General features: G+C 35.4%; 1 protein-coding gene across 2 annotated transcripts; it reads right to left on the bottom strand.

Annotated features, from left to right (window-relative positions):
- Positions 1–11026: 11026 nt before the first annotated feature.
- On the bottom strand, positions 11027–12308 carry LOC125196824 (transcription factor bHLH93-like). Of its 2 annotated transcripts, none has more exons than XM_048095471.2 (4): positions 11795–12308; positions 11560–11718; positions 11321–11488; positions 11027–11240 (listed from the first exon to the last, which is right to left on the bottom strand). In XM_048095471.2, the coding sequence occupies exons 1-4, from the start codon at positions 12212–12214 to the stop codon at positions 11163–11165; spliced, it is 825 nt and encodes a 274-aa protein (XP_047951428.2). In that variant the 5' UTR covers positions 12215–12308; the 3' UTR covers positions 11027–11162. The 2 variants fall into 2 exon arrangements, with proteins under 2 accessions (XP_047951428.2, XP_047951427.2); XM_048095470.2 differs by having other exon boundaries at positions 11027–11249; positions 11795–12302.
- Positions 12309–17702: the final 5394 nt, after the last annotated feature.

The following is a 17702-nucleotide window of genomic DNA, read 5'->3' as shown; positions in this document are numbered from 1 at the left end:
TCTTAGGTGCATAATTTTACGCACATGTCACATATCTTCAATTCCTCTCAGTAAAGTTAGAAAAAACTCCCCGTAAGAGTAGATACAAATATTGGTCCTCTGCATATGCCGGTTTTTATTTAAGCCGTAAACAGTATGTTTGGGTTGATATATGTAGAATATAATTCAGGTTATTTTCTTTGTTTAATTTGGATGGGGATGTTAAAAGTTACAATGTCAAAACAAAAAAGATCAATGATATGAGCCCAACTACAACCGTGGACCAGACTGCACAATAGCAGCAGCCAAGGCCTGCTGAGAGCCCGCCAGAGTTGGCCCAAACTGAGCCCGAGAAGATGAATAAACGACATGTCGCATTACGCGCCCGTCAGAGCGTTATCAACACTCCGTCTACCGTTAGTCTTTTATTTTGATTTAATTAAATGTAATCGAGCGAAATTATAAGCTCTGTTCTAGGTTTTCTTTGTTGGTTCTTTCAAGTTTGCAAAAGTGAGTTCAACCTATCGTAGATACTCTATTTATGTTCTTGCATTATAGCAAGATATTATTGTATCTACATATTATAAATGTGGAGTCTTTCATATTAGAAAATCAAGAAACACAAATCTATTTTAATTATCTTTTTGTTTTACATGCTAGAAACCTTACTTTTGAACGGCTATTTCAATTTATTCATATGTTAAAAGACCTAAAACAATCGCAACAATCTTAATTTAAGATTAACCACAATCCTACGAAAGATAAAGAAAGTCGGTCCGTAGTGGGTCTGACCATTGTCCCACCTCATCCCTTATGACGTGTGCCCTTTCTATAAATAAATTTAAAATTTAAAATAAGCAATCCACACGTCAAGTAAATAAAACGACATATTATATAATTTAAAAAACCAACATTTAACAAGTACATATTTTAAAACATTCCGAACCGTAGTGGGACCTTCTCACCACTTTGTATACTATACATTTATCTACATGTAGAAATAATGAGGAGGAGAAGGTTGCCAAAACGTGTCAGCCGCCGACCCTGATAACAAGTGGAGTTTGTATAACTCACATTAACTGAAACATCACTCATATATTTTCCTGAAAAATATTAGTGGTTTATATGAGCCAAAACTCAGTGTATATAAATCTTACCTTTAATTTCACACAAAAACATCAAACACATTCTTTCACCAACATATTGTTAGGTTTGGTATACTGAAAAGCATGTTCCGAGCAGTTTCGCGCGAATAGAATCTTGCTTGTATACGTAAAACTCTACAATCCATTTTTAACCCGATTCAGTATTATTCGAGCAGTTTCGAACAAATAGAATCGATATATTATTACATAGTGTTTGCTTGTGCATTTATAAGATGTTTTATAAACATTTAAATGTATAAGAAGCAAACAAAGTCTAAGTCTTTTGCTTAGTAGACTAGTTGTGGGCGACGTCCACTTTAAGGTAACACAGTTGGTTCTATGCAATGCTTTGCAAAGGAAAAAGAAGAATTTCACAACCCATATAGGCTTAGTCTACCTATCGTGAAAGGTTGCAATGTCAGTCTGATTATTTCTAAGCCTTTCTGAAATAAGATGACGTTGGTGTGGTATAGCACTGAATGGATATAACAGCAAGATGTGTCTTTATGCTATCTACTGAAAGACTAGGTCTTGATAAAATAACTATTTCTTAATCTACATACGTTAGCATTGAGCATACGGTATTGATTATGCACTACTTTGACTTATCAAATGGTGCGGGTTTTTCGCAACCCAATAATCATGATATATTGGGTAGTGGTGATTAATATCTAGCGGTGCTAGGATTGCTATTATGTTGAATCGTGCGCGAGGTGAGTCTCGTTTGATAATGTCCTCAAGAGGAGTTTGAACAAGGTTTTTATTATTCGGAAATTGGTCAGTTGGAGTTTTATTACTCTAGGAATAATAAATAAGCCAGAAATAATAAATATAATAAATATCATTCGGAAGCGGAGCGCGAAGAACAAGAATATTATGAACAATATCATGCCGCCTATGAAGCCTATGTCGCCGCCAATACCCCCGCCCCTCCTCCTCAACCAACTAGAGCAAAACGTCGCTACATCCCTCGTGATCGAGAGGGAGCCCATGAAAGGCTCATTGCCGACTATTTTTCCGACCAGCCGCGGTATCCAGAAGATTACTTTCGGCGCCGTTTTCGCATGTCAAAACGGTTGTTTATGCGTATTGTCAACACATTGTCCACCCGCGTTGAATACTTTCAAGAAGGTGCAGACACAACCGGTCGGCAAAGTCTCACGGCATTGCAAAAGTGTACTTGTGCCATCCGACAACTTGCTACTGGGCAAACGGCTGACCTCTTCGACGAGTATTTGCATGTCGGTGAGTCAACTGGAATCCTATGCCTCAAGAGTTTTTGCGACGGCGTTCGTTCTGCTTTCGGCGAGGAATTCCTTCGGGCACCCACCACCGACGATTGTCAACGGTTGCTTCGTCTTCACGAAACAGTCCACGGTTTTCCCGGTATGCTAGGCAGCATTGACTGCATGCATTGGAAGTGGAAGAATTGCCCGACTGCTTGGAGGGGGCAACACTTAAGCGGCCACAAAGGTGGCGGCCCAACGCTTATCGTTGAAGCAGTCGCCGACTACCGCCTATGGATTTGGCATGCATATTTCGGTGTTGCCGGATCCAACAACGACTTGAACGTGCTATATTCTTCACCACTCTTCGATGATGTTTTGAATGGTGTAGCACCGGCGATCGACTTCACCGTCAACGGAAATGCATACCACATGGGTTACTATCTCGCCGATGGTATTTACCCAAGGTGGTCGACTTTCGTGAAGTCGTTCAGCAATCCACAAGAGCCGAGACGGATTCTTTTTGCGCAGCGTCAAGAGTATGCTCGGAAAGACGTCGAAAGAGCTTTTGGTGTCCTTCAAGGCCTATTCAACATTGTGAAGTCCACTTCTCGGCTTTGGTACGTTAGGAATATCGCCGACATCATGTACACGTGCATTATATTGCACAACATGATTATAGCTGACGAAGGACCGATGGCGGGTAACTTTTACGACGAGGATGAAGCCGGAAGCTCAACCGTGAGGTCTCCCCCACGTCGAGGTGTGCATACGACGGTGAACGAGAGGATGGAAAGAAGACACACAATGCGCGATACAAGAGCCCACACTGAGCTACAAAAAGATCTAATCAATCACATTTGGGCGAAATTCGGCAACGAGTAGTGTAATTTTTAATTTTTAGGATTTTATTTGTGTTATTTTTAATTTTTAGGATTTTAATTATGTAATTTTTAATTATTTTATAATTTGTAATAGTATTTCGAATATTTTAATGCATTTTAATATTGTGAAAATGTTTTTATTTAAATTGAATAATAGAATGGTGGGACCCTTGAGCTTGTCCTTAGCTAAGAGCACGGATGTGGGTGTTGTGCTCTTAGCTAAGGACAAGCAGTAAAAGTGGGTCCGGGCCCACAGCTAAGAGCACGGATGGGGATGCTCTTAGTCCCAACTAAGATGACACGTTTCGATTTTTAGTAACTTTCTCTCTCCAATTAATACACTCAACCACTTTTTCTCACTCATATTAAAATATTCATCTTTCTTTATCTCTCTACTTTAATACTTACCCCCACATTCTCTCTCTCCAATTAAACACTTTAACCAATAACTCCTAAAATTCCGTGCCGGCTAAGCAATGTGTTATCTTAGCCGGGACGGAGGGGTAATAAATAAAATCACTACTCTTGTATACTCATTAATCTAAATTCACAGACACATACTTTTATATACTTTTATGCGCATACAACTACTCTAATTTTACGTAATAAATTAAAATATTATTTTGACATCACTCATTTATTTTCCATACCACAAATGACAATATAAAATATAATGGCAATAAAATATATGTAAGAATAATATATGTTTCGGGTTAGGGATGTCACAAAGATATTAACCTATATTACAAAAATATTAAGCATTTACGTAAATTACAAGAAATAAACCATTTTTACATTTCATATACAATACATATATATTAACTCATTGCGTTTAGGTTAGGTTTACATTTCATATACAATACATATATATTAACTCATTGTGTTTAGGTTAGGTCGAACCAAGCCTAGACCGGTCTTAGTCTTATAAATAGGGCAAAACTCATTACGTTTCTTTAAGCAATCAAATTATTATTCGCCCTAATTATTGTTCTCCAAGCAAACCCTTTTGACGCCGCTGCCCGACTGGAGACTCCTGTGCACAGCCGCTCAGAATCTATCCCCGCTGATCCTCACGGATGCCGGTTTTCCTTGCAATAGTTACATTCTTTATATTCCATTGCTCGTTGGGGATTTAGGTCCTTAACAGAGTCCTAGATCACTTTTATTATAATTGCTAGGTAGAATTCTACTAACTCATTACTCACATTTTATTATATAACTAATACGTAAAAATGGGTCTCATATTTCACTATCATTTTCAACCCACTTTCCTTTATGTTTCTTAAAACTCATGCCAAACTCAAATTGACTCCTAATGCCAAATGGAGGAATATGTTTGAATTCAGTCTACATCAGTTTTTAGCTTGCAGATGTATCATCCAGGAATCAGACCACTGAAGACCACTAGCATAATATACTAAGGTATTCAGAAAGGAGATGCCCCTTGAAACACTCTACTGCAAACACAGAGTCGAAGCTAATTATATCCTTGCCTAGGTTGCCCGTGGCCCATGTATCCAAAAAAGGATCTCAGAACAAGATACCAAGTTGTGCTATATTGCTAACGGTTGTTCCTCGTCGTATAAAAGTTATCTCTTGATTTCAAATTTAATTGCCAGGTTCTGCCGCATATTAAACCATTAAAAACCATTTTACCATTGCATTTAGACTACATCATTACATATGATCTCATTGAGATTAAGATTTTGATGAAAATCCATTAAGTCTCTTCCTCATTTTGTACTGGTACTTATTTACATTTTTAATTATTTATTCTGTTTCTTGTCAAAATAAAACTTATACTAGTATAAATTCAGTAAAATTGAAAGAAAAAGAACCTTAATGTAATACTTGAATGTTCCGCTTGCTCCACGCAAAATCAGGACGTGCCATCAAGTAGGTTCTCTATACCAGAATATTGCACAAAGGTGACTCACATTGACATGAGAAGAACCTTCAAAAATCTACAGGAAAGAAATGGAAGCCATGGATTTAATTGTATTGCATAAAGTTCGGAAATGAAATTTCACAGTTATCGAACTAAATGGAGTATATAAGCTTGTACAAAATGAAAATGATTCCTAGACATTTAGCAGTTCAAAGGAAAGTCTTATATATAAAATTAGAAGCTAAAGGTTGTGATTGGTAAATGTCAATGATGTTCTAAACCCATAACTGCTTTACTAAGCTTAGCATAGACCTTAATAGGCTGGACTGCCAAATTTGCCCATCTAATAAAAACAATCAAACAAATACTATGATTGAGGTATGTTACTCAGTCTCTATTATGAAACTAGAACTTCATCACATGGAGGAGATGAGCATACACAGACACACACACATTTGGTGATCCTTGTGGTCACCTGATCACAATGATCATAATAAAAGATCATGAGTCTTAGACTCTTAGCAAAAAGTTCTATATATTAACAGTAAAGCCAGTCGAACACGAACCTATCGCTGTAGCTTTTTAAGACAATGGTTCCATTAACGAAACAGACTGGTGACATCATAATTATTCAACCACAAACTTGGGACAAACAAAAGAGTGGGGTAAAAGTGACCATACAATTTTTAAGAAACATTGAGGAGAGAAATGAGGAATTTAGCCGAATACGATTCCGATAAACAATGAATTCTGAATGATTTGCTATGCAATCACCTTATTAAATTGCGAGATCACCTTCACAAATTCGAACCGACATCGCAAATGAATTCAATTCAAAAAAAATATCCGTTGTGGGTCAATACGTTAAACCGGAGTCTATCAATTTTGAAGTTTTATTGATTTTTGAACTTTAATCCATTATTGAAATGTCATAATTTTGCTAATAAATGTAATTTTGTCCACATGTTTAGTGTTGCAACCCATTACATATGTTTTTCATATGTTGAAAAGGTGACATTAACATGAGTATCGTGTTTTGCAATCGAGGCTAATTAAATGTTCAACCGAAAATTTTGAGTAAACAAACTAAATACAAATATGAAAGGAGTCGCGACATAAGTATCGTATTCAATACCTAAAATTTGAGTATACAAACTTAAAAAAATATGCAAGGAGTTTGGAATAGTATTTTAATGTTGGGACCTCTTCATTTATTTGCGGAGTAAATACATAAGTCATACAAAATGTATCACATTTATTTTATGTTAGTACAAAAAGTTTGAAGTTTACATAAATCATACAAAAAGTTTCATTCGTGTTTCAATTTAGTACATTCCATTATATGTGTTTAAACGGCGTTAACTCTTTGTCTATGTAAAATATAAATGTTTCATCATTGTTTCATATTGGTACAAAATGTTTTATGATTGTTTAGTATTGGTACAAAAGATTTCATCATTGTTTTATGTTTGTACGTCATATAAGTAAAAAATTAACACCGTCTAACACATATAACATAATGTACTCCCTCTGTCCCATTAGAAATGAAACGTTTTCCTTTTTAGTCTGTCCCATTAAAAATGAAACGTTTCTAAAAATGGAAACAATACTCTCTCTACTGTTTCCTCTCTCTTACTTTACTCTCTCTTCGTTAACTCACAAAACAACACTATATAAATTCTTATGCCGAAAAGCAAATGTTGCATATTTAGTGGGACGAATGGAGTATTAAATTGAAACACGAATGAAGCTTTTTGTATGATTTATGTAAACTTCAAACTCTTTGTACTAATATGAAACAAATGTGATACATTTGTATGAGTTATGTATTTATCCCTTTATTTGCATGATATTGCCTTAATTTTTATTTAATTGATTTCATTATTTCAACATAGACGAACCATACTCAAACTAGAGAAAACTAGCAAAGCAAATGATGGCATCAACCGCTATCCAATAAAAAGCAAAAATAAACTCAAAAAAATTCAAGAGTTAGTCCGCGAAACAACTAATTAATCCATAAAAAACATTAATAATTCATAAATGTAAAATACATGAATTCAATTAACAATGCTACCATGCTCTTCTACCTTTGTGTGCCATTACCAACACCACCATATCAATTCCTTTCGACCACATTTGCATATTGATTCGCCTTTGGATCAAGAACCGGTGTCTCGACACCGGTTCCTTCAGCAGGACCCGAAGCACAAACAGTAGATGTTTTGGGCGTAGGAGGCCAATTCATGAGAATATTATTCGTCTCTCTAATCCTTTCCTTGAGGTAATTCATTTTCTCAATCGAACCGTAAGCCAAAGCCAAACAACGGTTGAAAGCATCGCATCATTTCTTGATACTCTTTGGACTCCTTATATGGTAATCGCTTCCTCGCGCGCAATGACGACCTTTTATGACCCGCCATAAAAGCAGACATCCATGGTTCCAAGTCATGGTTGTGGGTCGAATGTACGGACGACACCATCCACTCACCGGAAACTTGCCTAATAGCATTAATATGGGCCTTACAATTTATTCTTTTCGTATATTTCTTACAATCCGACTTCCCACCACGATCACATGATATTACAGTATATTTACTAGTGCTAGAAAGACTCCTCCCAATCACGCAAAAACCTTGTGCCTTTGCATACGATTGGTAGGCGTCGCAGAGTCTTTCAACAGTGTCAAACACCATGCCCATTTAGGCCCTTCTTGCACCATCTTCTCGAACACATCTTCGGAAACCTCAACAGTTGAGGTTTCTTCCTCGGAATCAGATCCAAAAAACTCATACAAAAGTTCATTGCTAGCCATAGATATACTCCTATATCATTAATTAATTTATAGTGTTACTCCTATAATCATGCGTCCATTAGTATATACTGTGTAGAGCAATATTTTTTGAGATATTATACGATCCCTTGTAATCTTATAGATATAAAATTGGGATTTGTTAGTTGTTACTATAGGTAAGTCTTGCTAGAACTTTATGAATTTGGTTACTTTTACAAATTTTAGAAAAATGTTGGCATGGAAATATTAATATGTTAAGATTATCAGGCTCACTAATTTCAATCAACAATCAATCTACTAGTAACAAATAGGGGTAAAAGAGCCACGACCAAGCCAAAGAAAAAAAAAAGCTCCATTCCTTTGTTTTTATAATGGATCAAATTAATATGATTAATTTCGTGTTACATAAAGGAAAATAAATCATAAAATCAATCTATATCAATTCTAGCCCTAAAATGTAGCATTAACTAACTATTACTCCGTAAAGTCGGTCCAAAAAATGGGACCAATGTGAAGCTTTTTTTTTTTTTGCATATCACGTTAGTCAAAGTCGAATCCATTAAATCCTACTGTTACGGTGCATTATAGTATTAGTCTTATTTTTTTTTTAAGTTACTATAAAAGAATAAAAGGAATAGTATTAATGAAGTGATTTACAGTGCTCAGATTATGGATGTTTAATTTTAATGTTTTAAAATTGGTGACTATTGTGAGTGGATGGGTTGCCATCCGCATCCCTGTCTTTTATCCGTCTCTTAATCGTCTCATCTCTTCACTATTCATGGGTCACACTGTACTTTTCACTTCATCTCTTAACTAAGAGACCGCACCTGCATCCCTCCATCTCTTAACTATCTCATCCCTTATTCATTCAATTTCATTTTTTATTTTTATTTCCAACAAATTCAATTAATAAAAACACACTTCATTAAATAAAATAAAATTACAATTTAAATACCTAAAAAAATAAAAAACACATAATTTAAAAAACTAGAAATTACAAATTGCACACTTAAATTCAAATAAAAAAAAATGGAGGCAAAGAAGCAGAAGAAGGAGTTCTCTAGTGACGATCATCTAATGGTTGCCAAATTTTGCCCAGATGTGCTCCATTAGATCCTCCTGGAGTTGGGTGTGGGCGGTAGAATCACGTGTCCTTGCCCGAATAGACAACCGCTCTTGCAAAGATGGATGCACTCCCCTTCGAGGCGGACGACTTGCGGTTGAGCTTCCCGGGGTTTCAGGGTCGAACCAATTTCCCGCCTCAGGTCCTTCGTCGGCGACAATCATGTTGTGCAAGATTATGCACATATACATGATGTCGACCATATTATCGATAAACCACGCATGAGCTGGGGCTTTGATAATGTTAAATCGAGCTTGGAGAACCCCAAACGCTCTCTCCACATCCTTGCGAGCAGCCTCTTGCATCTGCGCAAAAAGAGACTGTTTTTCGTTCGCATGCCTGTTGAACGTCTTCTCGAAGGTTGGCCACTTCGGATAGATGTCGTCGGCAAGATAGTACCCCATTTTATACTGGCGATTGTTAGCGATGAAGTTGATGGCCGGCGCTTTACCATTCAGAACTTCGCTGAAGAGGTTGGAATTGTGGAGCACGTTGACGTCGTTGTTCGAGCCGGGGACCCCGAAATACTCATTCCAAATCCATAGTCAGTAGTGGGCGACGACCTCGAGTATAACGGTAGGGTGGGTGCCTTTGTGGCCGCTCGTGTATGACCCTCTCCACGCCACAAGGCAATTCTTCCATTACCAATGCATGCAATTGACGCTCCCGAGCATCCCGGGGAATCCGTGTGCTTGTTCGTGAAGTTGGAGCAGAAACTGACAATCTGCAGTGGTTGGCTTCTTCAGAAATTCGTCAGTGAAGGCTGCCCGGACGTCTTTGCAGAATTTCAGCAAACAAAGTCTCCCAGTGGATTCTCCGACGTGGAGGTATTCGTCGAACGATTCCGCCGTTTGTCCAGTAGCAAGCTGACGGATCGCTACAGTACATTTAGCGTCGTGTGGCTAGGACGACCAACAGCGTCGAACCCTTCTCTGAAGTACTCTTCCCGTGCCGCCAATGTATTCGCGATATGCAAAAATAGCGCGTGTGACATACGGAAACGGCGACGGAAGTAGATATCTCCCCATACCGGGTTCCGACTAAAGTAATCACGTTCCAACCTTGCGGCGGCTTCCTCCCGGTTACGATGGATATAAGTCCGGGGTCGCCTTTGAGGAGGCGCAGCGGCTTCCTCCTCCCTACGTCGATCTTCTTCTAGCGATTCTTCCATTATTCGACGCATTTGCTCAAATGGATCCATGAATGAATTAAATTTGGAAGAAGAAAAAAAATAAATGAATGATTTATAGAAGTGATTGGAGAGGAAAGAAATAGAGATGAGAGAAGAATAGATGTGTGTTTATGTATAAAATGGAGAATGAGAAGAGTATTTATAGAATTAAAAAAAAATAAAAAAAATTTAAAATTCGACCGTTGAACGGTCATATTACCGTTTTTTATTTTATTTTTTTCGAAAAATCGATTTTTTTTTAAAAAATGAATTATGACGTCATTATTACAACGCCGCGCGCCAGCGTGCGCCACGTGGCATGCGCGCGTGGCAAGCCAGCTCGAGGCCGACTCCTTCCGCGCGCGACGGGATGTCCCGTCTCGTCGGGACGAGATGGAGACGGCATCGAGCCGCGCTGCGGATGCCCTAGTGCTTCGTTGGTGTTATTTATGTGTTGATTTGATGTTCATTAAGGATTTGATTTGTTACAAACAATTGCATTTATTTAAACACTTCATATCTTATTTCTCTTTCGGGTTATTGTAACTTGTAAGGCCAAATAATTCTTTGTACTTGTTTGTAAAAACACAAACTGTGGCCATATTTCGATTAATTAACCAAATGGAGTATATAAATTATGGATGAAAAAATTACTCAAACTTTAAAAGTTTTTATAATTTGGCTTGAGCTCAAATCTTATTGTATTTAAAATTAAGTCGATTGACCAGAGTATAATGGCAATTTGGAATCTGTTCCCCCTTTACTTGTTAACATGATTATGCTGAAAATCATTACCTTCTCCTTCTCCACACATTTATAGAGAATCCATTTATTTTAGAGAATAACGAAGGTGTGATTTCATCACTACCAATAGAATCCAGAAAAAGGCAACAGATTCCCCAAAAAGAGATGAGAAATCAAAACAAATCCAACCAATAATATGCTACAGCTACACACACTCCCCGCCATATCCTGCGTTTCTGAGAAGCGAATGCTTTATCTCTTCTGGATCCAAATTCGCTATCGTCTTCAAATCCTGCACTTATTAATTCCCCAAATTATCAAAATTTATAAATAAAAAAGAAAAAGAAAATTGAAATGTGAGACCTCTGAGCAAGAGGCTTGCATAGTAAAGTCATTATAACAGCTGATAGCACAGTGATGAATCTCCAGCCCTAATGCTTCCAATGTGGTCACCATTGACAGCAACAATCCTGGCTTCGTCTCGCACCCAATCCCGATTCGCGTATCCAGATTTCCTCTCTCCACTTCAAACTGCAATTTTCTCAAATAAGGAGTAATTGTTAGTATTTGTTGATCAGTTTTGGAAGAAGAATCGATTTTACCTTGGGCGAACAATCATTAGCCGGTTTGGCGTCCTTGAATATGCTCATGACGCTCAATTGATTTTCCCCCAAATGCGTTTCCTCTCGCAATTTGTTGATTCTCTCCAGCAGCTCTCTCATGTAGTCTATGGCGTCTCCCAAAATGGATGTTCTGTCCATCTGCAATTTTGGTTTTCCCCCTTTTTCAGATCACAGTAGCATATAACGAATACAGGAAATGAAAAGGTTACATAACCTTGCTAATTTTGGGAACAATTGATCTGAGCATGGAGAGGCGGTCGTTGAGGCGCTTCCGGCGGCGCCTCTCCGCCATGAGGTTCTTCGACGGCTGGCCGTTGAGCTTGGTTTTGATCTCAGCAGCAGCGGGAGGGCAAAATTGTCCGATGTTGAAAATGGGTACGGTATCCGCATTTTGGAGGGCGTTTGTGAAGTCGTAAGGGAGCGTTTGGGGGAGGAGGTTGAAAGTGGAGGAATCGACAGTGAAGTCGGGCGGTGATAGCTCGGCGCCAAACGGGGCGTAGGAAGACAGGTTTTGGAAGCAATCATCTGTTGTAGGGATGTTTATATAAGATTGTTGATTTGTGCAGTGATCCAGAGATTCCAGACATAGTAACTCTTCCAATAAACCATGTTGATCATTTGTATAGTACTCCATCCCTCTCTAACACAAAGATGCAGCAGAGATTTAAGGCCACATGTAGTCTCTCTCAAAACCAACACTAACAGAGATGCATTGTTGTGTACCCCAATCTATATAGGTAAACAGAATGACGTGTGGAATCAAAAATAATGAACCAGCTGCTAATTCCTATTACAACTTCACAAAAAGGAATAAAACAAAATTTACATTTTTATGAATTTTATAAAACTAAAAATGTCTATAATATTTTAAATATATTAGAATCAAGCTAAATAATATATAAACGAAAACAAATAACGCTAAAAATGTAGTGTGATAGTTCACATAAATATGTGTAGAATTAAATATCGTCCTTATGTAACTACTAGTAGTATGCATTCACATTGATAGTGCTATACTGCCTATACGGAATTTACTATACTACTAGTATAGATTATGATAGTGGGTGCGAGAAAAAAGAAAAAAAAAAATAGTTTATGAGATATAGTTTGAATTTAATTTTTAAAAAGTCTGAACTTTGTTACAGAAATGAACTATGGTCGGATTCAATTTTTTTGGTCAGATTAATTGAGGCATTTGTTATCGGCACGAAGTTTAAGAATAAATTATTAAATAAACGGTGAATAAAGTAAGAAAGAATAAAATAAAAAAGAGAAAATTGTTTTTTATCAAAAATAGAAATAACTCAATTATTTTAGAACTTTACAAAATAGAAAAATAACTCAACAAACATGGAAACAAAGGGAGTATTTCAGTACCAGTCACTAGTTTCATTCTCAACTCATTCACAAATACTTGTCGCATCACTTTTTACTATTTTGATAAATTTTGATAATTGATGATACATCCTACTTATATTTTATTATAAAATTAATATAAAAAATTATTTATATTTCATTAATCATTTACACCCATTTTCCTCAATATGTTTTAATATCTGAGTCAGAAAACCAGTGACAACATATACTGGGTATAAAATTTATTATGAGAATCATTCCACGTCAATTCATACATGTTGTACTGTTTCATGATATGTATTTTTATGTACCCCTCAATTCAAAAATCATAGGTATCCCATGATTTCATCGTAGAGTAAAATTCCAATAATAAAAGTGGATATAAATTGAAAAGAGAGAATAGAATTGAAAAATATAAGAAATTACGTTAAGTTGAATCATTAACATAATATAGTAGAGTACTCCCTCCGTCCGCGAATAAGAGTCTCGGTTCACTTTTATTATAAATGGTAATAGGGTCTCACCTTCCACTAACTCATTCCACTCACATTTCATTTAAAACTAATATATACAAGTGAGACCCCTATTCCACTAACTTTTTTCCACCCACTTTTCTTAACATTTCTTAAAATTCGTGCCGCCCATGAATGGAACTCCTAATGGCGAACAGAGGGAGTACAAAATAACTAAATGGTTAAACAATAATGTCCAAAACTGTATTACTATAGTAAAAATTGTGGTAGCTACAAATTAAATTGGAAGTTTAATTTGGTTATGCTCTATCCGTCCCATAAAATAAAGACACTTTTCATTTTCATTTGTTCCGTATAATATCTCAATTTCAGTCATGAAAAGTTATCTCATACTTATTACTCATATACATTAATTTATTTATAACATATACCACTAGGCCCACATTAAACACTAATAATAATGTGGTCCACTATACACTAAACATGTTTGGTAGGGGTGATAACTCATCTAGGATGGAAATCCATGAACAAATTTTTGTTCATGGATTTCCATCCTAGATGAGTTATCACCCCTACCAAACATGGCCTTACTATTTTATCTACTCTTCTCTTCATCTCTCTTACTTACCAATCATGCATTAATTCTTGTGTCGTCTCAAATGTCCTCATTTTTCAGGACAAGGGAGTAGCATATTATCATAAAATCTTGAATTTTGGTCAAATTATGATCCATTTTAGAATTTTCAACGATTATAAAAAATACCATAGTATAATTTGATTTTCTCAATTTTCGCATGAGATTTAATTTGGGCGAAATTATACTTAATGCGACATCCGAATAAATTATATGAGATCACATGTGAATATACACACTCAAGAATGTTATCAATGTAAAATGCATAGTTGTTAAATTTTGTACTTGATGATTTTAAAATGATGATTGGACCAAAATTCACGATTTTTCTCAAGAATCGACCCTTTAGCCTATATCAATCTCACAGATTATAATATCTAAACCCATCTCACATACTGTGACATAGTTGCTAATTTATTGTTCATTTATATATAGCTTATAATATACGGAGTACTATATTCGTCATCACGCGCTTATATACCACAATCGCAAAATTCCATGTTCGAGGTGGTCTCATTTCTTTTGAACAGAATTATTTAGGAGAGTGGAATTATATTATTTTAGTGTAAAGGCGTGTGAACATTTTTATTATAAAGTGATTGTTAACAATAACAGATAACATGGCCAAGATTCAGGTTAAATAGGACAAATGGAGCAAAAGTTATAACATTCCGCTCCTTTCTTTATGTAAACTCAGAGAGTTGAACTCTACCCTTCAATGCCCTTTAATATTGGATTAATGTTTTAATATAGTTATGTAATTAATTATAATCAATTATACTTTAATTTAAATAAATTATTTAATTATATTTCAATGTTGCATAACATCTAGTTTCACGTTATTGTATTTTATGCTTTTGTAATTTAATGTTGTTCCAAAATTTCATATAATGTAATTATGTTGCTCCTATTTTGTATTGATGCTATTATCAAACACAAATTATGATTGAACTTTCGTGCAAAAAAATTAAACAAATAAGATATTAATAATAAAACAATAAATAAAGAAATAAATTAGAAAATAGAAAGAGAGAAAGAATAAGAAAAGAAGACAACAAAATTGAAGAGTATATTAGTGGTAAAATAAAAATGATGATTTGCCCCATCCAAATACGGAAATACCTGTAATTTTTTTGGCTTAGTTCACAAATTCAACTAAGTTGGTAGCTCGCTTGTTGTTATTCATTAATTTTTCTCAATATTCGACGACGTAGGGGCTAGGTAGGAATTGGTGAACCCTCTACTATAACCTTGGATAATTTAAAATAAATTAAAAACTGAAATTGATAGAAAAACATTAGGGAAATAATTAAGTAATACAACTATATTCTTACTAAATCAATATTTTTTTGGCGTTTGTTAAATGTCGTATCAGAAAGGAATAAACGAAAATGTATTGATTATCACAAATTTTGGCATAAATCGGTCTTAAAGTTGGCCATCTTCAACTCATAAGGGACTTGATTTTAGTAATGGTCCTAGTAAGCCTACAATCTTTTTAATGAAAAGGAAATACTTCCATTCATTAGAGAAAAATGGTCGAACAACCAAGCGAACTAAGATGAATATATCGTGTTGTTAGGTTTTACTTCTAGGGCTATTTAATATATTCTCGATTTTTGGTTAATACCAAACCAAACCCGATACCACATTGGTCAATCAACCGAAGATTGACGATTCAGTGCACGACCGCGGTCCAAGTATTTAGTTAGATTTTTAGTTTATTAACTGCAAAGCAGTATACACGCACCCAAAAAATCAAAGAATTGAAGATCAACTGTTGTTATTTACTATATTATTTTTGTTAAAAAGTCCCAAAATTTTAATTTTTTGCGTTTGGGTTAAAGCAGTTAAGCTTAAGATTTTATTTTATTTGAATTTTTAGGGGGTGTCTATGATTACATTACTGGGCAGAAATTGAAAGTGGACTTAGGAGATGTCCTGGACCGGTATATATCAGAATAAAAGATGGCCCAGTAAGATGGCACACAAAAATGGGCTTTACTTATCTATATATCAGATGTATTAATGTTTACAACTATGAACTACCCAATCTCCTTATGTGATTGGATTATTTTTCTTAATTATTTTTTAGTAATTGCAACGACAAATTTTAGATACTGGGTCACGATAAATTCAAATTTGACGGAACTCACCAATATGACAAAGGAGCTGCTCTGCCCATCCATTTCTGCAACAATTGCGGGTTGTTAGCACTTTCGACTTTTCGTCTTAGATGTCGTCTCACTACCTAGTATAACATAATTTTGAGATATTTACACGAGAGTTGTCTCATATCGTGAATAAAGTATGAAGTAAAAAGAGAGATCAACTTATATGCACAATGAGCTACTTCTTCTATCGATCATCATGCATCAATTAATTTTGGGACGAAATCTCTCTAGTAGTATTTGGTTAGTCTCCTCATCATGTATCAATTACGATTTAATGATTGGAGCATACCTAGCAGTAGAAAAATCTAATACTATGATATTAGAGCAGGCCTTATGTTTGAGTTGATTTGTGTGATGGAGCATTGGATGATCTTGGTGAGATAAATGTCATATAAGGACTCATATGTTAATGGATGTGTCTAGACTACATTGAAAAAGTAAAATTTAAAAAAAAAAATTATCTACCTAGTGAGTCACTCATTCTATCATGCACCAATCACTAGAATTTTGTTAATATTTCTTTCACACATCAAAGTAGCATTAATAAATGAGACCATAACTTGTTCGTGTAAACTCTAATAAAAACAAGAATTGGAAAAATAGAGAAAAGACACATGACATGGAGTTATTAGCAGTTATTAGTTTGTAACGCATGTGCTCTAACATTGTCAAGAATCTCAACTACCAGTAATAAACTAATTAAGTTTCTTTGTATCAACTTATACTAAGCTGATTCTCTATAACAATTCGAGCACATGACTTTCATCCATGTGACTCTACCTACTATTTAATTTCAACTCTAATTAATCATTCTTCAAAAGATGGCTAAGCAATGCATACCCCTTAAATGATTGAAAGCAGCAAGATTAATATTTTTTCATCGACACTTGGTGTTTGGAATTTGTCCCTAATACACAGTGGTATAGAAATTTAAGTTGTTACAAATAACAAGTAAATTTTTGGAGTATTAATTGTGCACTACAAGGGTTTACCCTTTACCAACAAATTTTTCCATTGGTAAAGCCCAAGGCCCCAAATAACAGCCGTGATAATTTAATTTACTGTTAAATTCGTTTGCTGGTAATCCATTCATAATTAACAATGCAATTTTATTACTCAAGAATCAGTCCCCTTGTGTGAAGCATTTTTTAAGACTTTTTTTAAGACACTTCTATTTGTGTTCCCGAATTTTAGTTGGGACACTAACTATAAGGACACTTTATGAAATATTTGTGATATAATTACACACAAATAACAAATTAGCGTCCTTAATAAGATTAAAAAGTGTCCTTATCTGATTTTTTTTTTTTTAGTGCTGGTAATCTCTATTTTTGATATTAGTGCTTCTAATACTAAAATGAAATTGGTCTTATGAAAATCATATAAAATGTCAAAAAAAACGTGGGTGAATTTTTGAGAAGGTGCACTAATTAATACTCCAATAAAATTACATTAAAGTTACTGCTAGAAGTAAAACTAATTGAA

Source organism: Salvia hispanica, chromosome 4 (assembly GCF_029641045.1).
Source record: "Salvia hispanica isolate PSC_SH4W2 chromosome 4, Shi_PSC_v1, whole genome shotgun sequence".
NCBI classification, from domain to species: domain Eukaryota; kingdom Viridiplantae; phylum Streptophyta; class Magnoliopsida; order Lamiales; family Lamiaceae; genus Salvia; species Salvia hispanica.
Note: the sequence above shows the minus strand (reverse complement) of the source record. Positions and strands in the feature narration are given on the sequence as shown.

Coding starts and splice junctions, on each gene's coding strand:
- LOC125196824 (XM_048095470.2), bottom strand. CDS start 12,214: ATGGAGTACTATACAAATGATCAACATGGTTTATTGGAAGAGTTACTA. Junction 11,719..11,794: donor TTGTTCCCAAAATTAGCAAG/GTTATGTAACCT, acceptor CCAAAATTGCAG/ATGGACAGAACATCCATTTT. Junction 11,489..11,559: donor CTAATGATTGTTCGCCCAAG/GTAAAATCGATT, acceptor AGAAAATTGCAG/TTTGAAGTGGAGAGAGGAAA.